The 27,525-nt window shown below is 38.0% G+C and overlaps 1 protein-coding gene across 8 annotated transcripts in view; it reads left to right on the plus strand.

Annotated features, from left to right (window-relative positions):
• rhea (Talin_middle and talin-RS domain-containing protein rhea) overlaps positions 1–27,525 on the plus strand; it is a 144,579-nt gene that overhangs the window by 83,888 nt on the left and 33,166 nt on the right. For 6 of the 8 annotated variants that reach the window (XR_016305003.1, XM_089648426.1, XM_089648422.1 and 3 more), the window contains exons 14-41: positions 2,902–3,012; positions 4,092–4,230; positions 6,709–6,789; positions 6,912–7,036; positions 7,133–7,234; positions 13,268–13,438; positions 14,018–14,201; positions 14,534–14,691; positions 14,827–14,927; positions 15,046–15,181; positions 15,322–15,411; positions 15,504–15,641; positions 16,027–16,145; positions 16,468–16,612; positions 17,408–17,604; positions 17,908–18,037; positions 18,889–19,013; positions 19,354–19,525; positions 19,852–20,019; positions 20,288–20,450; positions 21,822–21,949; positions 22,241–22,372; positions 22,879–23,064; positions 23,387–23,541; positions 24,340–24,483; positions 25,461–25,707; positions 26,913–27,071; positions 27,173–27,333. Coding sequence is in view for 7 of the 8 variants with exons in the window: in XM_089648426.1 (XP_089504552.1) it covers positions 2,902–3,012; positions 4,092–4,230; positions 6,709–6,789; positions 6,912–7,036; positions 7,133–7,234; positions 13,268–13,438; positions 14,018–14,201; positions 14,534–14,691; positions 14,827–14,927; positions 15,046–15,181; positions 15,322–15,411; positions 15,504–15,641; positions 16,027–16,145; positions 16,468–16,612; positions 17,408–17,604; positions 17,908–18,037; positions 18,889–19,013; positions 19,354–19,525; positions 19,852–20,019; positions 20,288–20,450; positions 21,822–21,949; positions 22,241–22,372; positions 22,879–23,064; positions 23,387–23,541; positions 24,340–24,483; positions 25,461–25,707; positions 26,913–27,071; positions 27,173–27,333 (4,067 nt within the window). In the remaining variant the exon portion in view is untranslated. Of the gene's footprint in view, positions 1–1,570; positions 1,598–2,901; positions 3,013–4,091; positions 4,231–6,708; positions 6,790–6,911; positions 7,037–7,132; positions 7,235–13,267; positions 13,439–14,017; positions 14,202–14,533; positions 14,692–14,826; positions 14,928–15,045; positions 15,182–15,321; positions 15,412–15,503; positions 15,642–16,026; positions 16,146–16,467; positions 16,613–17,407; positions 17,605–17,907; positions 18,038–18,888; positions 19,014–19,353; positions 19,526–19,851; positions 20,020–20,287; positions 20,451–21,821; positions 21,950–22,240; positions 22,373–22,878; positions 23,065–23,386; positions 23,542–24,339; positions 24,484–25,460; positions 25,708–26,912; positions 27,072–27,172; positions 27,334–27,525 lie in introns of all 8 variants that reach the window. The other 2 variants (XM_089648421.1, XM_089648425.1) reach the window with 2 other exon arrangements.

Here is a 27,525-nt window from a genome sequence, read left to right on the forward strand (position 1 = left end):
TACAGTGTCCATCATCAGGACAGATGTGTAAATATTGTGGGTGTGCTTATGAATGTAAATGTGATACCGTGTTGGTAACTCCAATCCTCTAAGAGCTGATATTACAGTAAATTTTTAGTTTTTTTTTTTTAATGGTTTTCTGCGTTTAGTTTTGGTGTAGCGCTCAATTACCGGATACCAAGAACTATTAAGCTTAGCTTAAAAATTTACTGCAATACCAGCTCTTACAGGATTGGAGTCAAAGCAGCACGGTATCACATCTACCATCTACCTTTTCCAATTATTTTCATTATCTAACCGCTTATTCTAATATTTATTTGTAAAAACCTTGATTTTAACTGATTTAAAAAAAATCTTAACCTTGTTTTTGTCCAACAGACTAAGGGCGGCTTGCACCATAAGTTAAATTTGATTTAAATATAATTTTAAACACATTATTTGATTTAAGTCGACTAGGCGTCTTGCACCACAAAATTTAAGTCGTTAAATGCGTTTAAAGAACTGTCAAAGTTAAATACCCAAAAGCGGCTGTTTAACCGAGTTAAACGTGTTTAGCCCTACTCATAAAGCAATACTGTCAAAAAAATTTTAGGTTATCTCTTCGATTTATGATTGTGGTTAAAATCTATCTCATTTTAATTTGTATTCACAATGAACATTTGGGATTTGTATTCTGACGATCATGAAGAAATTATATTATAGAAATTATAAATAACTTAAATAAATTATAATATAGTCAGAAAAGTAAACACAAGAACAAATTTATTTGAAACACTCAGTGCCAAGAAGTTTCAAAGAAGATTTCGTCTCAGTAAAGAAATGACATCATTATTAGTGCAAGAAATTGAACCTCAGTTAAAATTCAACACCAATAAAAACATCAGCGAGGTGCTCGTCACCTGGAGCTAACACTCCTTATCGAGGAGTACTTTGCAAGGTTGTAAACTTCTCATCATACCTACAGCATTCTTATAATACTTTAAAACAATATAATATGTAAAAGAAATAAAATAAAATAAAACAAAATTACTCGGATAATTGTTTTATTTTTAATTCCAACAGAAGCTCTTTTTGTCTTATTTCATTATTATGTCTATTTGCTTTAACTTTTTCTTCATAAAATAAATGAAAACACTTTTAAACCACACACACAATCACAAAATATTTTGACACTTCAAGTAAAATGAAACATCGTAGCTGTTTTATTTACGCGTTTAATGGCGGTAACCACGCGGTAACTGTTTTACCGACGCGTTAATGACGTTTAACTAAAATTGCCACCGAACTGCGTGGTGCAGGACGCAACTAAACGCATTTAAGTTAAATGTATTTAGGGTCTTAAATGCGTTTAGTTAAATAAAATTTAAGATAAAATTTGCGATAGTTGGTGCAAGCCGCCCTAAGTGCTGTCGCCTTAAATTAAAAATCTAATAATTTCATCAAAGTATTACTGGAGTTCATCATTAAACCTATGAATATTTAGTGAATGAACCTCGTATTTGTCTAACATAAGTGTGGCTGTACTAAAGGTGCCTGTTTCTTCTTGTTTCATGCTGATTTTGCCCAACAGATTGGGATCCAAGGGGCAGACGAGTAGGTACTTGTTTTATCTACTAACACGCTCTAGTTTATTTTATATATTATCTAACTTCCAATGCAGTACTCTCCCAATAATCCGCCACCACAAAAACTGGATAGTTGTCCAATTAGTGAAAGCGTCAGACTAATTTCTTCGCTTTTCAGAACAACTCATATTGTCTCGTAGAAATCGTTCTGTCTCCCTTACTGTCATGGTTAGAAATATGATCTAAATGGTGTTAGAAAGAGAAAACACCACGCTTTATATGCAAATCAAGAAGTTAACCACAAAATAATTAAAATGTACACCTCCATGAAACCAAAAGTTCCGACTGCAATTTGATGAATCTTCGTAATTTTTTAATTTATTATTTTTATATGAAAAAAAATGAGGTGGCAGTAATGTTTATAACACATTTGTCTAATAAAATGTATGTTTTTTGTCTATCTGTATTTTTCGTTCAGTGTTAGACGAAAAAATGTAAGGTGAGCCATTTTTAAAACTTTTTTATGTTTGCATTAAAAAAATTATATGTTTATTCGTAATAATAAAATTTGAAAGCATATTTCGTCACCTTTCAAAAACAGTTTTTAGTTTTCGTATATGCGGCGGACTTGAAATTGACATACGAATACCGTAGAATTATAGAGTTTGATTTTGTGCCTCTTCCAACTGGTAAAAATAAGTGTAGATTATTGTAGTTGTCGGATAAACGAGTGGCTGATCACTGAGAGAGTTCTGTATTTACTAACCATGTAATGCAATTTATTATTATGTATAATATAATCAAATAGTCATAACCCTTCAATCGACATAACTCATCAATGTAAATTGAGGATATAGATTCTAATTATGTATTATCATTCTGTATTTCTTTTCGGTAAAATCTTATAATTGGTGTTGAATTTGGTTGTTGCGATTCATGTAAGTTAATTAAACCAGTCATTTTGTTTAGCAAACTGAGGTAAAATCATGCTGAAGTTGGAGTGCTATACTCTCTCTCTCCCAATAGTTGAGATTCTGATGCGGTATTCAATAAAATTGAGAAAAGACCAATGTTCAGTGTACATTTGAATCTCTACTGTCGATATTTGGGAATTATGCACAGGGTGTACATGGGTAAAGTGCAAAGACTTCGGGAGGTGATTCTACATGATAGTATGTACAAATAAAAAAGAAATATGCCATTTTTTCGATCGAAGTTAGCGCACTTTACCCCTGGACATCCTGAATTGTGACTCTTATTATTTGATGAATTTATACTAAATACTTTGCATTTTAAAATGTCAGTTGATGTTTTATATAATATTTTGTGTTTTCAGATCCAACAGACCAAAGTATCCCAGGTCATGAGCGAACCTCAACGAGCCCTGCTGTCCACCATCACTTCTGGTCAGGAGGTCATCAGAATGACTGAGATTGAATTAGTCCGTGTGAGTGATCCAACTGAATGATCTTATTCTTCTTGATGAGCCCTCTGATTTCCACCAGCTTTGGGCATAGTCTACCCTCAAACGTGACAAGTTTCGTTGGTTTTATGGTGGTTCTCACACATTCGAAGCTGGGAATTCTCTTTAGGTTGTCAGTACATCTTATGATATATTATTACTTGAGAGAAATCTCGATCGATCGTTTTTCGAATCGCTTTCCCGCATATGTTGTTTATTTCTTCCATCGATCGTTCTTCTAAGCATCATTTTACGGCATTAATCGTTTAAAGCACGCAGATTTGGTACCAATCGACCGCAGTCGGCGGCCGCTTCTGACATTACTAATTGTCATTACACATTCAAATACTACAGTTTGGCGTACGATTATTTTTTTACTTTCTGCTTTTTGAGCGTTTCAATCTTAAAAATGAATGAACCGAATGGTGAAAAAAGTGTGGAATCTTCAAGGAAGATTAAAAATTGTCAAAGAAGTGGATAAAAATCCTACTGAAAAACGCATTGATGCAGCCAAGTGCCGAGGAATTGCAGCATTTTTTAAAAATCTAAACACATTCATTTGACCTGTGGAACAACAGACCCTTTTTGAGGGAAATCAATAATGGAAACAAAAATTAACAAGTGTAAGCGATTCTGTTAAAAATTTGTGTGCACTTTCTCATGGTAGTTTAAATCACATTTCAAAAAATTCCAGCTAGGGTGAAATTCCAATGCCAGCAACGCATGAACCGTTTGTCAGCGGGAAATTTTTTTGTCACTGGTGTACAAAAGTTTTCCAGAGGTTAAATATGAAATATGTATCGCTTTTTTAGAATATCAACATTTAATGTAGGTCTTTTCTATATTCTCATTGTTTTCTCGCTTCCATAGTTTATTCCAATAGGACCCTTCAAAAACGATTGATAGAAATTTCACTGTATATTTTATAGTGGCTCAGAACTACTGGTATTTTAATATGTCTGACCATAACAGAAAAGAAGATTTATATATTTATTTACACGTCCTCATAAAATATATAACACTACGTGGCCCGAGTAATAACAACATTATCTATTTCTTTGTAGGCCCAGCTGCCCGAGCTAGGTTCAGACCCGGCGTCCATCAAATGGAAGGAGGTGACTCTCGACACCAACAAACAAAACGTCTCGTCGCAGATTGCTGCCATGAACGCCGCCACGGCGCAAGTCGTCACACTCACATCAGGTAACAAAACTGCCATTTACTGTTGAGTATAATTCAGTTTATAACAAAGACAATCATTATTGCCGATAGCTCATTTCGGGAGGGTGGCGAGTCAGAGAAACAACAACCGGCTATGCACTCTTATCTGCCAAGTTTCTTGATAGTGCGCAAGCGGGCTCCTTTGAAATACTTGTAAAACAAACAATGGAAAGCAATCCTCCCACCTTTGCACGTTGTTAATTAAGTTAACTAAAGCACTACACATATTATACTTGGATTAAACCCTGGCCGACAGTATGCCAAGCAAACTACACCCAATTCAGTCACTATAATACCTTTCTATCTGAACACCTGAACAAACTCGTGTGGAAAGTCCAATAATGAATGGAGATAAATAAATGTTTGCATAGCGCCACATGTTTGGCAAATACGGGTCAAAAATACTGTTTTGTAATACAGCGGCATTATTGGGAACACTCGGTCAATTTTTTTTAGTTTTTATTGTCATTTAAAGACAGATATACGATAACCTAAAAAGTGTATACAACAACTGTCTGTTTCCAGAATACAGTATAGTGTTCAGATAAGTTGTGATAGTTAATGTGAAAACAAAATGATAGTCTGTTCATTAGACATTTATGTAAATTAAGTTGGAGCTGATTTTAATGCCAAATAGTCATGTTGATAGTGATTCTACAGTTGATTTAAGTTCTTCTTCCACAGGAAAACACAAGTATCTGACACTGATGCTGTGTTTTCACATCGCAAATAACTTGTCGTAATAAACGTCGCTACTGAAATCACAAAACCCGTGTCGCAACCACTTCTACATCAAAACTAGCTTTCATAACTGCACTCACAACTGTTATAGTTGTAATTTTTTGTTTGACTGTTTTATTCCTAGCACTGATAGAAAGCACTCATTGTTCCAAAATGTCGAAGTGACGATGAGACTGTCGTTTTCGCTAGATTATCATATTTATTAACTGCTTCGCAATGCTTAAAGCCTCTACAACGTGAGTGGTAACGACTTCAAACGTCTGGTCGTGGGAGACTGGCGTCGCCAACGTGTACCTGTGTAAGAACCACCGCGCAGATGTATCGACTTTTGGATACTTGCGTATCCCTTACATTAATTATGGAATATATATTATGTTCTATACGTCTTGAATGGAAAAGATTAGGAATTGAACACTCATCAGACCAGTGCTAAACTATGACTCGGATTACCGGGCTCTCCAAAAAGGAATTATATATTTTCTGAGAGAAGGGTGGGAAGAAGAATCTTTGGAGCAGTACAAAAAAATAATGTCTATCGGACAAGCCACAACTTAGAGCTGTATCAACTGTTCAATATCAAAATTAATTGATCTAGAACTGCTCCGCTTGTCAGGATATGTAAATAGGAAGGCAAATTCTTCTTAGTACGGTGGAGGTCACAGTGGAATGTTGAAGTTATTCAGCCAGTCAATGGCATCAGGAGTCACTTGGTTCAGCACAGATGTGTCTCAGCCAAACTGGTTAAGGAGACATTCTTCTACTGTGTTCTATTGTTTGATCATCACATTCATACGGTTCAGAATCCTTTAGGCCCTATTTATGCATTTTGTACGCACAACGGCTGTGACTGCACCGGATGCAGTTTGATGAGGTTCATATCTTCCAAGAGATAGAGAACTCTGGGTGTTTAGTTGTCCACAATCCACAACAAGATGCTTGTTTGAAGTGCTACAACACTTCAGGGGAGTGTTGTGATAGAAGCAGAGTTTTGTCTTTAGTCCAAAGGGTTTTCTTAGACGTGAGATGGCTGGCCGGGAAGTTTGCAAAGTCATCTTGAATGTTGCTATTCACGGCCTTTGTGTATTCCTTGGAGGTTGCTGTCTCTCGTCTTAGAGTAGGCGGTGGAATGTAGTGGGGTGGAGGAAAGTGTTTCCCTCACTGTGCGCTTAGCAGTGTTTAGTTACATATCGAGAGATGGCAAATAACCGACCACAAAAGGGGATTCTTTATAACAAGCCTCCTCGATGGAGTACCGGTAGACCTAAACTCAGGTGGCTGGACCATGTGAAGGAAAACATCACATCTGTGGGCACGAGGAATTTTAGGGAGACAACGGGAGACCAGCTGCAGTTGAGGCATTTCCCAGAGGCGACCGGGACTTTCCAAGGTCCAAATGCTGACCATGATGTTAACCCTTTAGGTGTTGTATATAGGCTGGCCATAGAAAATGTCTCGCAAACTTGGTCACAACAAGGGGAACGTGTCCCCTTTACATGCTCATTCGACATTGAAAATATAAGCAATAAATAAATACAACATATAATCAAATGTCATATAAATAATACATATTATTATTTTATTTTTTCGTGGATTATTGACACTTCTTATGAAACTATGAAAAATCAATTAATGCACCTAAAGGGTTTGACAAAAGGATACAAAAATAGAAAAAAAATTATGTGCTTTTGAGCATGTGGGTAATAATGTTTTTTGTTTCAGGACCCACAGATGAAGTTGACCACACCGCTGTCGGAGCAGCCATCACAACCATCGCCAGCAACCTTCCTGAAGTTACAAAGAGTAAGTTTTTTTTTTTTTTTACATAATTCAATATTTAAAGTTAGAATCCTCACGTAAATACAACCTTTTTTACAATTTTTCCGTTTCAATCTGCCGCTTGAACAGACCGTTTCTCTCCACAGGTGTCAGCATGATTGCGGCGCTAATGGACGACAATGACAATGGTGACCGCCTGTTGGACGCCACCAGACGTCTATGCACCGCTTTCAGCGACTTACTCAAGGCTACCGAACCGGAGACCAAGGAGGTATGTAGCATTGAAACAATTCAAACACTTCAATTTCTCAACGTATGCCATCTATTTACAAAATCTATAATAATTGCTTTTATTTATTTGTTCCAGCCTCGCCAGAATCTCCTCAATGCCGCCTCCAGAGTGGGAGAAGCGTCCACTCAGGTCCTCCACACCATCGGAGAGGACACGGAAGAGAATAGAGAGATTCAGGTAAACACATATCCACCACCATCAACCAACCAACCAAAAAACCACTATGAGAACATCTTCGATCCCGACTGCCCGAGCTGCAGAGACAAGCTCGGCAAGAAGGCCAAGAACTCCTCCTTTTATAGGAAGATGAATTATTGCTACGAGAATTTCTATAGCAGCTTCTTCAAGGTGGACGATCCCACTGATAAGAGAGCTATTAAGTATGATGATGCCACCGATATGAACGGAAAATTGGTGAAAGACATTGTCGGGAATGATTTGAAATTGACTGACGTTAAAGATAAAGCTTTAAACGTCGATGGATCATCGACGGTAAGTGTTGATGATGAAGAAAACAGTTCTTTAAAGTACGGCGATGGTGAATATTTTAGGTTCATCGATGACTCAGATGAAATCCCCGATTTGAATGTGTTTGAAAATGACTATAACGAGTTGTTCAAAATCGGCGGCAAGTGTAACTGTAGCGCCGAGAATTTGCCTACAGTTGCGAAGCCCACCGTTATACAACATGGGGTTGTGGATAAAAGTAAAAAACGGTATGAACAAGATAAGGACGGCTATTATGATATGATCCTGAATAAGAATAATAGTAAAAAAAATGATATTGTCGTTGGGACGGTAGATTTCGGCGACGATTTCGAAGAGATGAGTTTCGGTAAAGCTGGGGAGGAAAGAAAGTTTGTTTATAAAGTAAATTTTGGCGATTTCGACCCGAAGAATGCTAAGAGTTTTGAGGAGGATGATCTGTATGAAGACGTGGATGTAAACGCTTGGAAGGGTGATGATGATCGTGTTGTTAAACGGCGGAATACTTTGGACGTTATTTTAGAAGACGGCGAAAGCGATTACTATAGAAATATGGATTTCAGTCAAGAAAAAAACAACGAAAATACTGTTTTAAAAGATGAGATTTTGAAAGGTTTGGACGAAGGTAATGTCAGGTTTGTCAGAAATAAAGTACCGAAGATTGTTATCGATGATTTCAGTATTGAAAACGTTTTGGAAAATTGTACGGAATATATGGAAGGTGAGAAGAAAGTCACGCCGGCAAAAGAAAGAAACGTCAAAACGACTAAGAAAAGTACAGTTTTGACGAAGACGGAAAAGACTTCAATATTTAGAACCATCAAAAGTAAGGTTAAACGGTTTGTTAATAAGAACTGTGATCCCAAAGGACAGATTGAATGCTGTTGCATCAAAAATGATGTCTTGAAATCGGGCTCCGATGTTGAAGTCTGCGGGTCTTTGAATATTAAAGTCTTAAACGCAAATTTGAAAGACAAACATTTAGTCACAAAATCGGAAAAATCCCCCGGAAGCATTGTGGGTAGCTTCACGAAATCAGATTTTGTTTCGCAAAATGACAAGCAAAGTTTCGAGCGGTTCGTAAAGCGTAGCGAATCGTACTACGGTCAAAATAATGAGAACAAAAACGTAACCGAAGTTCGGATATTTTATAATCCTACGTTTGAGGCGTCATCGGGAATGTGTAAAAAGTCAAATGCGTCCTATGCCGCCCGCAATATGAATGTTTTTAACTATGAAGAATATGTCCAAGAGAATTGGGTGTATATTCTGTGTGTGTCTTTTTTCTTCTTGAGTCTCATTTTTGGGTATTTCGACCCTCACTGCGACTGATTTCAATTTATAATATTATTTTGTGATATTTTTCATTACGATGATGCAAAACCTTTATTCACGCTGTCGACTTAACTTAAGTCAAAATGATATTCTGCTATTATTAAATAATATTTAAGACTTAATAGAAGACTTTGGGTTTTCCGTAACAAGGTACTAATACAGTATATTAAAGAGTCATTACTTGACAATTAAAAAAATATACAATGCATCTATTTTTACCATTAACATTAATAATAAAAAGGTTGACATACTTAACTACAACCAACCTATCGATAATTGGTTAAAAATTTTGCATCTTTTGGCCAAGTATTTTATCTTAAAAATATGTGATTCATTTTTTAAATATATCTTGTATATACCATTTTGTTCATCAATAACAACTGTATTGTATTATACTGCCCTAATGAAGGCAAAATTAATCCAAAACTAGCTGCCTTTAATCTGAAATTAATTTGTCCCGTTACAAATCTACTGACTTTCAAAATATTTTTACTTAATTTCGTTTTAATTATTGGTCATTTTATCTAGTCTAATGGGTGTGATGAGTTGTTATAATCTTATCTTTAAATTTGTTAACATCTTTTTATTGTTGTGATTTTATAAACGTTGAATAATGTTATAACGAGTTTATGTTCAATAGGGGTGTTTTAGAAGTGTGACATTGTTTCTAATACTTTATTTTTATAGGTTAGTTTCCTCTTGAACTAGATTTTAATATTGCATTATTTTTTTGCTGAAACAGCTATCTATATTTATATGTATTTAATAAATATAAATATTAAAGGAATTAATATATTTTTATAATAATTTATTTAAAAGCCTTTTGGCTTCATTTTAACTGTCGCTATTTTTCCATTATCATTTAGTCTCTTTCAAATATCAAGGAATTAATATTTATAAATATTCCCGTTGATTGTATTAATTTTGTTACTAAAAATCTTGCTTTTTTAACTAGTCAACTTAATACAAAAAAAGAGCTTAGATATTTAAATTAAGACATTGTGCTTATATTTTAAGAGTTGTTTTGTTTAAACAATAATTAATTGTTTTGTTCAGAATTGTTGTGTTTAACAAAGCTGTGTTTAGTTCATACATGGAAATAAACAATGTTGGCACTTACAAAATGGTGTTTTTGTATTTGTTCAACTAACTGTGTGTAAAATTAAACAAAACTGTATAAAAAATACTCCATAATTTAGCTACTAAAACACCCCTATAGGCATATTTAAATTTGTATATAAAATTATATAATAGTATGGGGAAGGAACATTTTTATAAATATTTACCACATCAAATTTGGTGATAGACGGTGAAGGAACATTTATAAATATTTATCAAATCGAATTTAGTGATGGATGTTAAAGGAACTTAAAAAATATTTCCCACATCAAATTTCATGATAGATCATCATCTATCATGAAATTTGATGTGGTAAATATTTTTTTAAGTTCCTTTCACCTTCGTAAAGGAAATTTTATAAACATTTACTGCGTAAAATTTCATGATAGATGTTGAAGGAACTTTTATAAATATTTACCACATCAAATTTCATGATAGATGTTGAAGGAACTTTTATAAACATTTACTGCGTAAAATTTCATGATAGATGTTGAAGGAACTTTTATAAATATTTATCACATCAAATTTCACGATAGATGATGAAGGAACTTTTAAAAATATTTATCACATCAAATTTCATGATAGATGTTGAAGGAACTTTTATTAACATTTACTGCATAAAATTTCATGATAGATGTTGAAGGAACTTTTATAAATATTTACCACATCAAATTTCATGATAGATGATGGTGAAGGAACTTGTATATATGTTTACCACATCAAACTTGATGATAGACGGTGAAGGAACTTTTATGAATATTTACCGCATCAAACTGGTGAAGGAAGTTATATAAATATTTACCATATAACTACATTGATAACATAAAACATTAAAATCTTTTTCATTTGTTGAAAAATTGAAAACATGAAACAAACCATTTTAAGTTGAATTGATATTTCAAAGCTCCATAATTCACGATAGACGTGGCTAAGCCTACTGAAAACAGTTGATTTAACCCAACTATTTTTGTAATTAAAGACGATGTTCACTCAGTTGGCTCCACCGGCAAGGAAAGGTTAAACCACGAACTTACTGGTTTGTCAACCCAAAAAAATACAGAGTAGGCCCCCTGATTCTGCTGGATGACGATACATCAGTGTGGTCTTGATATTTGAAATGCATTGTAAAAGTAGATCCACGAAATCAAGCCTCTGGTACTTAAAATGAAATCTATGCCTATTTTAGTGATTTCATACAAATCATCAGCCAACTATGATCACAATAATAATCACTATGTTATTTGAATAATTTGTGTAGCACCATTTTTGTGAAAAACCATCTCAAGGGTGCTGTACAAATCATCAGCCGACTATGATAATCACAATAATAATCACTATGTTATTTGAATAATTTGTGTAGCACCATTTTTGTGAAAAACCATCTCAAGGGTGCTGTACAAATATGACTTCCTGGGCTCTGTCTTAATTATTTACATCAGATACAGGAAACATTACCTGACAGATCACTTCAGATAAACACACTTTTATCAGCTTGTTTTAGCTTGGGGAAGATGCGACTTCACACTCAGAGGACACTATATTAAAAACGCCGCACTTTGCATGATTTTGAGGTTGCTATTTTCAATTCAACTTTGTGTAATGTTTTTGCAAATCAGCAATACTTAAACAAGTCCCAGAGTGAGGTTGTACGTGATGTCATCATTCTCGTGTCTTTTGTCTATACCTTTTTTTCATGAATGATGTGCGAGAAGGAAAATTTTTATGTAAGCATTTTAGGACGATCGTCGATGATGTCACGTACAACCTCTGTCTGGGATTGCTATAATATTAATATATGGCAAGGTTTTCTACAGAATTGTAAGACTTTTAGTCTTCACAAGAGCGCCCCTGTGCACAGTGTTACGACAGGGAACTATATCCCCACCCGGTTGGGCAGCATTGTGAGGTGGGTGGGAAGGATATATTAATGCGGGTCTTGAAGACTATATGACGGAGGAAAAATGAAACAATTAAAATGTAGAAGATAATCTTATTTTTATGAGTTATACGTAAAACAAGCGGGAAACTGGTGAATCTATATCATATCTATATGACAGGTCAGTGGTTGAGTGGGCATAGCGCTTGGGTCTCACCCGAGCGTCGCGTGTTCGATTCCTCGGCTGGCTAAGTCCTCCATCACAACACAAGCAACATTTTCGGCTTTCTGTGGTGGTAGTAGGAGATTTTCAAACATTGTTGGGTTATCCGTGACCCGGGAATGTTTGTCTTTCTTTTTAAAAAAAAAAAAAAAAAAAATATAGAAAACATTTCGGTTTTTTTTTATACTAAAAGATTCAAGTTTACGCTTTGACACATTTTAAAAGACATTAAACAGTTGATTTTAACCTCCTAGAGACTGATTTTTTCAAATTTGACCTAAAAATTTTCAACTTTGGACTCAAATAAAAATAAATTTATTCCTTAAAATTGACTCCAAATGTAATGTAAATTTACCAGTTTTTCGCTTGTACTATAAGTTTCCATACACAGTGTATAACATAGTAAAGGAAGATGCATTATTCTACTAGATTTACTAAATGTCTTGACAAAAAATTATGTTTTTCAAATGAGTGTTTCATATAGTAATAACATTATGACATTTGACCTCAAGTACTCTAATGAACTTTGCAATAATAACATAGTGACATTTAATGTGTCCTCAAGTACTCTAATGAACTTAACATTTGACCTCAAGGACTTGAATGAACTTTACATTTGACCTCAAGGACTCGAATGAACTTTACATTTGACCTCAAGTACTCTAATGAACTTTACAATAATGATTTTGTAACCTCATTCAGGGTTATGTTCTTAATGAGACTCCCATAGTTGTTGCCTCTCCTATTGATTCCTTTGATTTACAGTGCATCTAAGAAACCACGTATCAGCATTTTACAAGACTTCATTTTGTTTCAAAGGTCTTGGAATGACATTCGCACAGAAGCATCTGATACCCGAGTTAATATGAATACATGAAAGCAAAGAAAATCATTGTAGATTGAAAACGTGAAATAGATATTCGACTAATGTTAGCTAATGTTGATGTATTCTATTAATTTGTCATTTTTCTTCCCCAAAACATACTTGTAGTCCTTTTCGAAGATCTTTGAAAAGCATTCCACAGAAGTATCTGATACTTATGTGAATATGAGTAAAATCAAAAAAAATCATCATGGATTTATTATAATAACAATGAGAATGTTAAATAGAATCAACGAGTGTTCACTAATGATGATGTAAAGTATTGATTCGTCCTTCTTTCTTCCGCAGGACATCCTCCTGGCCCTCGCCAAGGCTGTCGCCAATACAACCGCGGCCCTCGTGCTGAAGGCCAAGAACATTGCAGCCACATGCAAGGACGACCAGCAGGCCCAGAACCGCGTCATCGCGGCCGCCACACAGTGCGCTCTCGCCACCAGCCAGCTTGTAGCATGCGCCAAGGTAAATACCTTTATTATTTCTACAAGCTGATGTTATACGCATATAATACCTGAAAAAAACCCTTGACTCTGTGCAGAAACGGGCGGTCCGTTTGATAGATTCCCCAATCTTAACAAACGGACTGCAATCTTTAGAGCACAGGCGTCAGGTAGGTATGCTGTCCTTGTTCTATCGGTATTACAATGGAAGATGCTCTGAGGAACTAGCGTCATTGATCCCTTCGGCACCGGTGCGTAGTCGGGATACACGCCAAACGCGCGCCCAACATTTGTACACAGTTGACACTTGTCACATGAGAACGGGTCGCTTCTACGATTCGTTCTTAAGTTCAACAGCTCGGCTGTGGAACGAACTGCCGGCCTCTGTGTTTCCTCCCTCCTACAACATGGGACTCTTCAAGACCCATGTTCACTCCTTCCTCTCCAAAAAAAGACCCTCCACACAGCATCCCCAAAGATGACATAGGCCCCGAGGGAAATTATTTTCTTCAGGGCCTCCTGTGTGGAGTAAATATAAAAAAAATAAAAAAAAATACATTATTATTCAATTTAATGACCACATTCCTTTTGTTTTCACTAGGTTGTAGCACCAACTCTCCAGTCACCGCTATGTCGGCAACAGCTGGCCGGCGCTTGCCGCCAGGTGGCCGCCGCTGTGGAGCGTCTGACGGCCGAGTGCGAGCCTCGAAGCACGCCGGATCTCAGCGCCGCCGCGCAAGATGTTTCTCGCGCGCTCGACGATCTGCTGCGCCATGTCAACGCAGGTATGCAACCTAACCTAACCTTAACTAATCCATATTATGAAGCGTATAAAACAATGTTGTCAGGCAATTTCTCAAATATGGAGTTCATATTTTGCGAAAGATATATATCTAATGAACAGAGTAAATAGACAATTTATCAAAATACCAACAGTTTTGAAAGACTTTTAAGACTTTTGGCATAAGGAGGCCGAAGTGCATCGCCTTATTAGTTATCCTGTTTACATTTCCTACAGCAATTAGTCATTTCCATTACCAACAGCTGATATTGTGTCTCCCTAGGTGGTAGTGTCCTGTTAACTGTAACAAACACTGACAATAGTGATGTTTTACAGACCATCGCCGCGCCCGAGAGACCGTGCACGAGACCACGGTGGAGAGCATCATGACGGCATCTGACCGCCTGGTGTCGTCACAGGGAAACCCCGGCGAGATGGTCAAACAGGCCCGACTGCTGGGGCAGGCCACCGCAGAACTCATCCACAGCATCAAGGTAAGCTCCAAAGCCACATGATGTTATTAAGCCAACTGCCCAGTAATAATGTACTTTGATACTCTTGGAAAGAGACACTATTCACAATCTGTCTTTTTGACAATTCATTACAATGAAATACTTGCTCTTATTTAGATTGAGGCGGAGAAACAACCTGACTCCGACACACATAGACGTCTTTTGGCAGCAGCCAAGATGTTGGCTGATGCAACAGCCAGGATGGTTGAAGCAGCCAGGTTAGTCCATTATTCCAAATTGTATTTAAAACTAACCTTAAAGACAGTCCCAATAATACTGAAGACAATGTAAGTGCGATTTGAGGTTGTTTTTAATATAATTCTTTTACTTTTGCAGACAATGCGCTTCATCACCAAACGACAAGTCCAAGCAAGAAGCTCTCTGTCGCGCCGCTGAGGAGCTCCGATACGTGACCACTGATTACGCTTCGTCCACTCCTGACGTGCGCAGGCAACTCTTCAAGAGATTGGAGGTGAGATACCGTCTGATACAGAGTTAACAAAACTGATTTTGTAGATAGGCCCCTGTGATCCTAAACCCCCGTATGCATACATATTAAATTCACAATGAATATCTTGAAGGTAGATATTTAATTTTTTGTATTTATTTCAGAGTGCCGCTAAGCAAGCTGCTTCCACTGGAACACAGTTCATCGCTTCGGCACAAAATGTTGGTGGCCACAACACCAATAGGCATTCACAGGTATGTTTCATGGTCTTTCTGAATATGATAATTATTTAGTTATATCGCACTTTCTCAGCACTCACAATAACTTGAAAACTACCGTGTTATAGGAAACCCTGGTGCAGGAGTGCAGGACAATGGCAGAGCACATCCCACGCCTTATCGAGGGGGTGAAGGGCACCATGAACAGCCCCGACGACTCCAACAGTCAGCTCAACCTCATCAACGCCTCTGAGGCCTTCCTGCAGGTAATACACCCTCCGTCTCTATGTTGTATAATCTTCACTTAACCTCCTCATTATATCTCCAAGCTTCTTAAGTTGTTGCCTCGTGGCTGAGGATCTTGACACCAAATCCTATTTCTCTGGTAAACAAGGCTCCTTCACTCCTCGCGGTCCTGCACTGCATGGAGTGCTGCAGAAACCGAAAAAAAATTTACAAGTTGTAATCTGGAAGTGTTTTATTATTTTGAAACATTTAAAAAACTGGTAGAACAAGGACAGCGCTCCTGCCTGACGCCTGTACTCCAAAGATTGCAAATATTTTTTTAAGATAGGAGAATCCATCAAACGGACTGCCCGTTAATATGTTATTTTAGAGATAAATTAATAGATTTTTTTGTAATGTTTCCAGCCTGGAACCCATGTGATCCAGGCCGCCAGGGCAGTGCTGCCAACCGTGCAGGACCAGTCATCGGCCATGCAGCTTAACAATACGGCTCAACAGCTGGGCAACAGCTGTTCTGAATTGAGGTGTGTGATTGTACCAATGTAGTTTAAAATAATTTTGAAAGTAGTGATGAAGCAATCTTTCGCTTTGTCTTCCACCAAGGATTTGCATTTGGTCTGTTTCTATTATTGATCGATTGATTGGATTAGAAATCAAATGTTTAATGTTTTTTGACTTGAAAGATACCAAACTGTATTGCGCTTCCTCCTCCTTCTAGAACCTTCCATCATCAGGGCACTATCTACGGCTGTCCGAAAGTCAATGAACCAATTCTTATATAACATTCTCAGTTCATTCTATCTTTTTTCCACCAGTAACTTATAAATAATGTTTGTGTAATTTCAGATCCGCAGTAAGTAGGGCGAGGTCCTCCTGCACCGGTCTGGAGCTGGATGCCGCCGCACAAATAATCCGCTCGCTCCAGCGTGAACTAGCAGAGGTTGACCGCGCCGCGAGGGACATGAGACTCAAGCCTTTGCCTGGCGAGACTGTAAGTACTATTGTCACAGTAAATTCCAACAATAAACTAATGGTTTCTCCGTACGCAGTTGAAATACCAATGTTTTAAAATCTGCTTTTCTTGTCTGCCACTCTACTTCTATTGTCCATGAGTATTGGTTCATTGTTGGTCTTTTCGGCTTGACAATCAATTGTTTTAATACTTATGGCCTTCCTTCCACAAGGATAACGCAACTGTCCGATGCTCACGTCGCCAACAATTTGACGCGCGCAGTCTGTACACTTCGCTACTGAAATCACAAGATCGGCGTCAAACAGTAGACTGTCATTTTTATATTCTGTCGTTCTTTGTTAACTGTTTTTTTTTTCCTAGCATTTTTACAAAATGTCTGACACAAGTGATGCCATGTTTAAAGTCTTGACGACGTGAGTAGCCCGGCTGGTAGCGGTAGTTTGGTGGTAGTCGCCAAGATACTTGAATCGTTAAGATCCCTGTGAAAGAAGAACCTAAGGCAGTCTGCGTAGCTCCCGTGAGCGCTCCGCCCACAGCCTCATTGTACTATCTCCCACGTTTCATCTTTTTTCCTTGGATAGTAGCCCCCTATAGCAAAGTTCATCTCAAGGTTGTCTTCTGATTCCACAATGTTGCTCTGTCTCCTTCTCAGTAAGACAAGACATTGACACCGTAAATGAATAGGTTTTTCTACACTCTCCTAACATATCCTACAGCTATTGGACCAATCCTTACCTGGTCTCCAGCTTTCATATCGTGTCTCTCATGTGTTGTATGAAATCTTACTTTACTGATAAACCATTACTCCAACAGGTGGAATCATCCTCCCAGGAGTTGACCGCTTCAGCCCGCGCCGTCAACAGCTGCACAGCGCGTCTTGTGTCGGCAGCGGGTCAAGGCAACGCGGAGTACTGCGGCCGTGCGGCACACGAGACCGCCCAAGGCTTGGCACGCATGGCTGCGGCCTCCAGAGCCGTTACGGCCACCTGCCAGCATTCTCAACATCCAAGGTAATAATATAAATAATATTAGTCTATGAAGTCTGTATGTGTCCGATGTGAATGATATTGATTGCAATTTCAAAAACATATTTCTTAACTTACAGACTATTTACTACTTTTAGACAATGTAGGATATTTTGAAGCTCATTTGGAAAATGACATTTTGTTTGAAAAACTAGAATAAAAAGTAACGCAAAATGTACCAAAATACAATTTCCTTTTACGCCATTTGTTGTAAAAAAAAAAATAAGAATTTTATTCATTCATTAAGGATAATTTATATGTAATAAATGTGTTATTGTATTTCCACAGTGTTGTGGACTCCACCCAGGACGTTATGTCGTACTGCCTGACCCTCATCGAAGAGGCTAAGAAGTTCCTCACCAACCCCGAGTCGTTCGACACTGTCCGCCTGGACTCCATCGCCAAGAACGTGTCCATCGTGAGTTTAACTTCTTATTCTTTATCCTTAACCTTTACAACTCTGGCCTTCCAACACAACCTAACCCATCGCACGACATGTTTGGACACGGTATATTTGCGTATTAGTAAAACTTCATGAATCACATATGCAACATAAGGAGATAGCCGTTGATGGATCACATATGCAACAGCGGCGTGGATAAGTTAAATCATGTTTTGATGCTTTGGACATGACATGGCCTTTGTAGCAAGCCTAGTGCTCTAGACAAGCAGTTTTGAAACAAGTTTTTAAAGGCGCAATCCTCTTTTGGTAATAAAAAAAATTTCACCTCCAAACACCCTCCCAGTCTTTTTATATGTATAATGGTGTACTCTTCACATATGCACATTTTTCTTCTATGATTGTGACAAAAAAAAAATATAGAAACAAACTAAAATTGGAAGATAACCTCATACTCTGTGTCTCAAACACAGAGTCAAGGTTTGAAAAATTAGTTGACAAGCGCACCCGTCACATTACTTTGTGTTACTTGGGTACAGTTTTTATTTCTGTTAGTGACCTACTTCTTCTGTAAAATGATAACCATTGTTTGCTTGTTACGATGAAGTTAAAAAATACTAACATAATACTCTCATAATTTAATTTATTGATCACGACCCCCACTTTGAAAACCACTGTTCTAGACATTTGACTTTGACGGTTCCATGACTAAAAAGAACAGCGACAAAACATAACATTGAAGAAAATGAACAAACGACAAAACAGAACATGATAAAAGTATAGTTGAGTTTAGGTTATGTTGTTCTGTTTTATCTGGTTGACTTTGTGTAATTATTCTTGTCTCAATTGATTTGATTTGTTTCCCCCAGGCTCTCAATCACTCGGTGAACTCACTGCCTGGCCACCAGGATGTGGACTCCACCATTGAGAACATCAACGAGACCATGCAGATCCTGTCCATGGGAGAGTTCCCTCCCACAAATAAGAGTTATGGGTGAGTTACCATTGCTTCAAAGCAAATATATCTTTTAAATTAAATTTCCATTGGATTCTCATTTGGAGAGAAGAAAGGAGAGACTTATTTTATTTTTATTTTAAACTAGCTGACGTGTACCCGGCCCAGCTGCTTTGATCGGGCAATTGGGTGTTCATTATAAGTACTTATAATTAAAAGAATTGGTTTTATTTTTATCACCCATATTGATTTCCCAGTAAAATGGAATTCTAGTCAAATCAGGAAAATTCATTTTAGTGAAAACACGTGTTAAGCGACGTGCATCATTGTGACAGCCGCATAAATAAGGTTAATAATTCCCGTGTTCCGTTTGTTCCAGCCAACTCCAGCAAGAACTCAATGTGGCGGCCGAAGGTCTCAATGCCTGCTCCACCGACACGGTCCAATCGGCGGTGGTGTCCCCGCGCCACCTGGGAGAGACCTCCAAGCAGTTTGGCCGTGCCTACAGCCAGCTGCTCACCGTTTCCATGGAGATGGCCGGGCAGACAACGGTTAGTATACAAGCCAACTTGATGTCTTAAGCGTTGTTAGCCATTTATATATGTCGTAAACAAAGATATTAAAAAACCCAATATTTAAACAATAATAATTATTTGTTATAAGTTGTTTTGTTCTTCACCTATGACATAATTATATTATTAATATTACATGTGAGGTGTACAGAAACGAAATAAAGAACAGATTAATTATGTACAATTGATCAAACAGTATTTTTATTAATTGTTACTGCTTCCTATTGCTTCCTTTGTTTCTATAAGCCGCCTATTGCTGCTACTTCAGTCTAATGAAATGCATTACAATTGATTATCTTCTGCAGGACTACGATGCCCAAAGCCAGATGGTGGTCTCCATGAAGAACGTGTCTCGCGAGTCCAGCAAACTGTTGACCACGGCCAAATCCGTATCCAATGATCCTTCGCAGCCCAACGTGAGGAACCAGCTCTCGGCAGCTGCAAGAGCCGTTACGGACAGCATCAACTACCTGGTAATTCTTACATTCCAATAACATGGGGAAACTCTTAAAAGCTTCCATGACAAAACATAACCTATTATAGGATATAGGAGTCCTAGAGCCACGTCTGATTTTTAGTAATTTACAGAAAGTTGGCAAATCGTTTGAGGGTTCTGTTCAGTTGGAAGACTGACTCCAAAATCATTACCGGAGTTGCCACTGCAGAGTAAATTTAAAACTGTTATTTTTTTTATACTTTAGGTGTGATCTAACAAATCAATAATGTTCTGTGTTCTCCCAGGTGGAAGTGTGCACATCGGGAGCTCCGGGCCAGAAGGAGTGCGACAGTGCAGTGCGCAGCATCCAGAGTGTGCGCCCCCTGTTACAGCATCCCTCCGAACCAGTCAGCGATCTCGGCTACTACCAGTGTGTGGACACCATCATTGAACACTCCAAGACACTTGGTAACTATCAAACTTCATTTTAAAATTGAAGAAGGTGGATGGTTTGGTGTTTTTATTTTAGTTTATTAATGTACACAACAAACAAAAAAATTACAAAGATTAAATACCAACCGTCCAATAACGGTGTACAACAATATAAAACTATAACCGTCTTACTAATTAGATTGTTATACGTTGGCTCAACGTTGGTACGGTAAGGCTAGCGTTCATTTATTTCCTTTTGAAAATTTGTGGTCCGATAGTTTTAAACAGAATCCTTGTACTATTAATGTGTAAACGCGTCAAATTTGAAGTAATCTGCTTGGCTGGGAATTTGTACTTATCTAAGGCTGTTTTAATCTCGCAAACGTCGTGGTAATAATTCAAGTTTTTCACTGTTCCGACCTTAAGTCCCGCACTATTGTTACATCGCAATTATGACTGAAGAGTAAAGGGGTAAGTGTGTAAAACAACAAAAGAAAAGCGTGAAAAATATTGTTAAATAGGTTAAAACGAGATATTCGAAAAATTTTCTATAGTTTTTGGGGCTATCGCTATGAAATCTTGCCCATACAGTGGATGCTATATTATAGTCAACATGTGGTTATTTGGAAAGGAATATGGAAAGTTTCTTATTAGACGTGATATTGATTTTGATTGTTGCCAAAAGGGACATTGACATGGACAGGGATAATTTTGAAAATAGATTTTTTTTTATTATGACATTCATGTAATGTTTCTAATTTGAAATATTCTAGGCTGTAATATTATTTATACAGGGTTTTCCAATAAGAGGTGTTATTTTGATATTCAAAGAGCTATTGAGAGATGATTAATGATTTTTTATGGCCGGAATTGGATGGTATTTATCTGGACAACGTTAACTTTCAACAAGACGGCGCTATGTGCCACACAAGCAACGAAACCATTGATCTTTTACGGGAAAAGTTTCCAGGCCGTGTTATCTCTCGAAGAGGTGATCACAATTGGCCACCGAGATCTTGTGATTTAACACCTTGCGACTTCTTCCTTTGGGGCCACGTGAAAGAGAAGGTCTACGCCAACAGCCCAGCGTCGATTCAAGACCTCAAAGATGGAATTCGTGAGGCTATCGAGGACATAAGGCAGCCACGCAGCGATTTGGTTATGGAAAATTTCATGAAAAGGATATGGTCCTGTAGGCGTGGTCATGGTGGTCATTTGACTGATGTTATTTTTCACTATTAACGGCATACCTTCCTCTTTATAATGAAATAAACTTTCGATCATTTATATTAAAAATTGGCATTTTTCTTTGAATATCAAAATAACACCTCTTATTGGAAAACCCTATATATATTGTTGTAATAGAAAAAGATATAAAACTAACGGTCTGCCTTCTAATTTCATCAGGTCAGAGCATGTCGGGGATGGCCAACCACGCCCGGGACTCGGAGCACGAGCAGTTGGGCAAATCGGTGAAGACAGTCTCGGAGTCCATCTGCGGCCTCATCGAGTGCACCGCGCAAGCCGCCTACTTGGTCAGTACAGTCCACACATCTACAGTCTACTAATTTTTAACTGTGCAAATCTTGCTACCTAGAAAATAAAGTATCAAGAAGTGAGCTCTGGCATCATGAAATTTGCTAAATTATTGTCTCTTAATTTCCATTTTACTATAAACAAATAAGCCTTCTGTGCTTGTTCCACATTTTTTGCATTGCTATTTATATTTGATTGATCTAAATCTGGCAAAAAAAGACTGCTCTGATATTTGTGAATTTAACTTTGCATTATGAATGTGTATTAATATTTTCACGTTTGTTCACCAGGTGGCAGTGTCGGACCCCACGAGCGTGGCAGGTCGTCCTGGTCTTGTCGACCAGTCGCAGTTTGCTCGCGCTTCGCAAGTCATCCGCCAGGCGTGCGATAACCTCATCAATCCCGCCAGCAACGAAGGACAGGTATGTTCAACAAATGTAAAATTCAGCTCTGCAAGTATGTTCATTTATAATTTTCCTAAAAATGGTTAACTTGTACATTCCCAACAAATTTGCCCTAGTTGAAAGGCGCTTGAACTTGAAAAACTCTAAAATAGTGCTTATCAGAACAAACTTGACAGTAAGATTATTCAGGTGCTTAGATTATAGACATTATGCGACTCAAACTGATGCTTGCAACTGTGAAATTTCAACACAATATTCATATTTAGGTACTGTGAAAGAATTAACATTACGGCTGCTCCTCATGGGCTGTAGTGCAGAAAAGTAAAGTTTGCTAAAGTATGTTAACAGTTTGCAGCGCAGGCCGTTGTAGGACTGCACTGCAAAGGGTCTTACAACACTCAGTTTATGTCGATTCCTTACTGCCTAAAATAGAATATTTACTGCAATTGTTGTATAATTTGTTATAATAAATTTTCTATATGTTACGGTAACCTGTTTTCTATGTAACATATTGTATTTTTTAGGTGCTGTCAGCCGCCACCCTCATCGCCAAGCACACGTCGGCCCTCTGCAACGCGTGTCGCGTGGCCTCCTCCAAGACGGCCAACCCCGTGGCCAAGCGACACTTTGTGCAGTCCGCCAAGGAGGTGGCCAACTCCACGGCGCTGCTGGTCAAGGAGATCAAGGCTCTGGACAGCGACTACTCAGAGGTATGTACTTCAAGACTTCAATTCATAGCATCTTCTTCTTGAGTCTTTGATCTCTCCACCGCATCACTCCGCATTGCCAGTGATCATGAGCTTCTCCAAGTTCCAGTTCTCAGTTTGGCGAGTAACATACCCTTCCTACCTTCTTCATCCTCTCTACATGCTCTAAAGTTGAAGATGCCATAGTCCCTTTGGTTCGTGGTATTTGAGACTCTTGTGCATTCATTATGTTAGTAAAACTGTTGTGTATCCAATCCATTTCTGAACTGTTCTATTGCTACTTTCATAATATGTGCATATCTAATGTAATGTTGTTGGTATCCAGTCCAACAGGTCTCGCTGCTCGCAGGCCACGGAGCCCCTCCTTCAGGCGGTCAGCAACCTGTGCCAGTTTGCCGGCAGCGCGGAGTTCGTCAGCGTGCCGGCGAGGGTGTCACCGCAAGCTCGCCGCGCCCAGGAGCCCATACTGGAGAGCGGAAGGTACGACCTTAGAACCTGGTTTTTATATAAACTTGCAGATATGTAAATCCATCTCCGGTGAAAACATTGACAACAAACTTCCATTCATAATAATTGAGGACTGAGGAAAAAACAGGCTCATTTACAATCCTAATGGGAAAATTTCAGTTTTAGCCTATTGTTTATTAAATAAACGGAGACAGTTTACATAGTTTCAGCAACGGCTTCGAAATTTTGAACCCAAATTTTGCATTTGTGCCTGTAAGAATGATGATAATTCCACAAATGCTTTTTCTGCAAATTTTGTCATTGATTCAACTTCAGACCATAATTCTTTGTACGTATTTAAAATTTCAGTCCATTCGGCTTTGAAGAAACTGAGAAAACGACTTTCAAATTCGAACCCCAGTCTTGCATTTGTGCCCGTACGAATGATGATATTTCCAGTCCATTCGGAACTCTGGTCATGGGCCCATTATGCTATCTCCCATTTCACCTCGTCTCTCTCGGTTCCACAATGTGTCTTCCCAGGTAGCTGAGCCTTGTTCCCATCAGGGCGGGACATTGGCACCATAGGTGAATTGGAGTCTAATCATTCTTTTCACATTTCCTGAATCTATTGGTGTTTTCTGCAGTGTCCCGTTGATATTACTGATAGGACTACTAACGGGAAATTGCCACCTCATGTGTCTCTTGAGGTGGCAATGTCCCGTTAGTAGTCCTACCAGTAGTTTATACCTACAAATATAATTTCGTAAGGCTCATTGATAATAAGTCTATTGTGCGTAATACGGTGTCTAATTATATCTTCGTTTGCAGAAAAATTATCCAAGGTTCCTGCTCCATGATTGACTCGGCCAAATCTCTGGCCGTGGAGCCCAATAACCGGGATCAGTGGACTTACCTCGCAACACACAGCAAGACTGTGACTGACAGTATTAAGTCTCTCGTTAACAACATCAGGTCAGCACCTCTTCTTTACTTATACCAAACTCGTTGGTCTTCTGCGACCAGCCTGATACTTACATTATCCTGTGTAAAAAGGGTGTGAGAGCAACTTTAAAAGCACTCTCCCTTGTTTCATGTAAAAATCTTGTTTAACCGCTTTTTTATATGTATTGTGGATTTTGCAACTAATCAGATAGAAAAAGTCACTCTCCAGAAATAATTCAGCTCAAACTATTAAGATATTTTTTTTTGCTTCACAAATTCTGAGAAAAGGTACTAAAACCATGGTTTTACTGATCACAGCTATTTTCTGGTTCACTTCCTGAACTTTATCAAATGACGATTACCAGACAAATAGTCTGAATTCTCGACAAATCAGTTCCAATTTTGAAGATGGCAATTATTGTGATTTTCTGTTCAAAATATTATATTACTAACGCAGACCCATAATAAATCATGGGATAGTATTAGAGACGCTATTGTGTACTAAGTATTACGCTATTATCACACGAGTAGCAGTGCGTGGTGACCGGATTCGGTAGTTTCGCTTTGTGCTCGTCTGAATTCTCGAAAAATCAGTTAAAATTAAAAAAAAAGGCAATATAAATAATTTTCTCTTAAAAATATAATTTTATAGGTAGGTACTTCATTGAATTCTCCAAAAAAATTCTTAAAATTTTGAAAACGAGACTGAAATTCAAAGCAAAAGTTGTACAGTTCATTGAACCAAGAGTTACAGACAAAGGCACAACCGAAATTCATATTTTTAATAGGTAGGTACATTATTGCTTGTCTGAATTCTTTTAACATCATTCTTCAAACACAATGTTGAAAATGAAACGTAAATTTAAAGCAAATTTGAGTTTATCGAGCTAGATTCCACGCTGGACTAATGCACAGACAATCGAAATTATTATGTTTGTTGCCTTTGACGTGCAAGTTGTTTTTGTAAGTGTCTATTATTCTATCAATAATATAACTATTTCTTCCAGGGATAAAGCGCCAGGCCAGAGCGAATGCCTCGCCGCCCTGGACATACTGAGCTCGCAGATCCGCGAGCTGGACCAGGCCTCGCTGATGGCCGTGTCGCAGACCCTGCCCGTGCGCAAGGCCAACAACCTGCAGGGATACACCGACCAGCTGGAGAGCTCCGCCAACGAGATGCTCGACAAGATAGAGCCCCTCAGGGCCGCTGCCAAGTCGGAGGCCGAGAACTTGGGGCACTCTGTTAATCAGATGGTAAGTTATGTCTGAAGGTGTCAGACTGCGAGTCATGACAATGACAATAATACAAAGTATAGTTGCGGAGTTGAAGATACTCTTAGTGTACCCTTGGTGTAAGAGTTTAAAAATAGATTGAAATTGCTTTAGTTGCGTTGTCACCAATTGTGGATGCCATAGTCTCACTGGCTTCAGAAGGTTGCAATCTGTTGGGACTCTTGTGCAGTATCTTTTACATTACTAATTTTACATTGTCTAATTGAATATAACTCAGTAGTTTGGACTCCATCTTACAAAATTCACATTAACAACATTGAGCGAATACAAAAAAAATTTCTACGTTTTATAAATTTTAAATTAAATATCCCTGTCGAAGACTTAAAATACAATTTCTTATTAAATACTCTAAAAATACATACATTAGAAGATAGACGTAAAATAAACGATTTAACGTTCTTATTCAAAATACTTAACTCTAAATTCGATTGTTGTGAACTCCTGCAACTTATAAACATACATACACCCACAGTAACAACACGACAAAATACAATATTCTACAGCAGCACACATAAGCGTAACTACATTGCCCACTCTCCGATACAACGACTTCACACCATGGGAAATCATTACTTGGGTGATGTTGACATATTCAATACCAACTTGGCAAGTTTTGTGGATCATTTAAAACATTTATTTCAACAATACTCCTAAACACATCATGTAAACCTACAAATAGCTGTAATTTTCTGTTTTTGTTTCTTGTGTTTGTATGACTTGTTGCATAGCTTTTATCAAATGTAATTTTATTCTTATTTTTTATGTTTCAAAGTATGTATTTGTCAAATTAAAATTATACTACCAACCATGTAAAAGCCCTTTGGGCGTTAAATAAATAAATAAATTACAAACTTAGAATTTTATGCATTTAAGAAATTACATACTAGTAGTTTTGTGAACAGTGCACCTCGCGTCCAAAAAGTATGTTTCTTATTTAATAAATCAAAACCAAAATCTCCTCAGAGATCATAAGATTTGTAACTAGATACTTAATTAATTACCTACTTATCGTGATTTATTCTTTTGGTACTATGCCATGTTGCGCTTCCTCCTTTAGCCAATATTTCAGACAGCTTTACAGTGTCCGTCATCACCGTGTCCATTGGTACTGTAATTGTATTGGCAGAGTAATATACAACCATCTCACTATTTGTTCCTTCCCCCAGGTGTCGTATGCCGAACCCCTGGCCACCTCCGCCATCGGAGTGGCGTCCAACATGATGGACTCTCAGCGCCAGCACCAGCTGCTGGACCAGACCAAGACGTTGCTGGAGGGTGCCACTCAGCTGGTGCTCGCGGCCAAGGAAGCTGGCGGAAACCCTAGGGTAAGTAATACATAACCTCTCCTGGCCACATACAAAAACCACTTCACCTTGCTTGCTGATAATAAATAACTTTCTAATTCTGTTTCTTTTCCCATATCCAGGCTACAAACATTCACCCCGATGTGGACGAATACAGTCAGAGCGTACGTGATGCAGGGGGCGAGCTCCTCAACAGCGCGGAGGCCATCTCCGCCCAGCGGGGCATCGTATCTGGCCTCGTCGAGTCCCTCACTCGCTCCGTCGCTAGGATCACAGACCACAGGTACACCTCGTCACATACATACTATTAATATTACGAGATGTAAAATCCCTAACTGTATTATTTATCAAAAGTGGAATAATGCTATTAATTTGGGGTAGGTACTTTTTAATAATATAAAATATTCTACTTTTAAATTATGCTGATGTCGATTATTAGTGGGAGAACATGATTTGGGAGGGAAAACTGGTAGAA

This window comes from Hesperophylax consimilis, chromosome 27 (genome assembly GCF_061612785.1).
Source record: "Hesperophylax consimilis isolate HC1 chromosome 27, BYU_Hcon_1.0, whole genome shotgun sequence".
Lineage (NCBI taxonomy): Eukaryota > Metazoa > Arthropoda > Insecta > Trichoptera > Limnephilidae > Hesperophylax > Hesperophylax consimilis.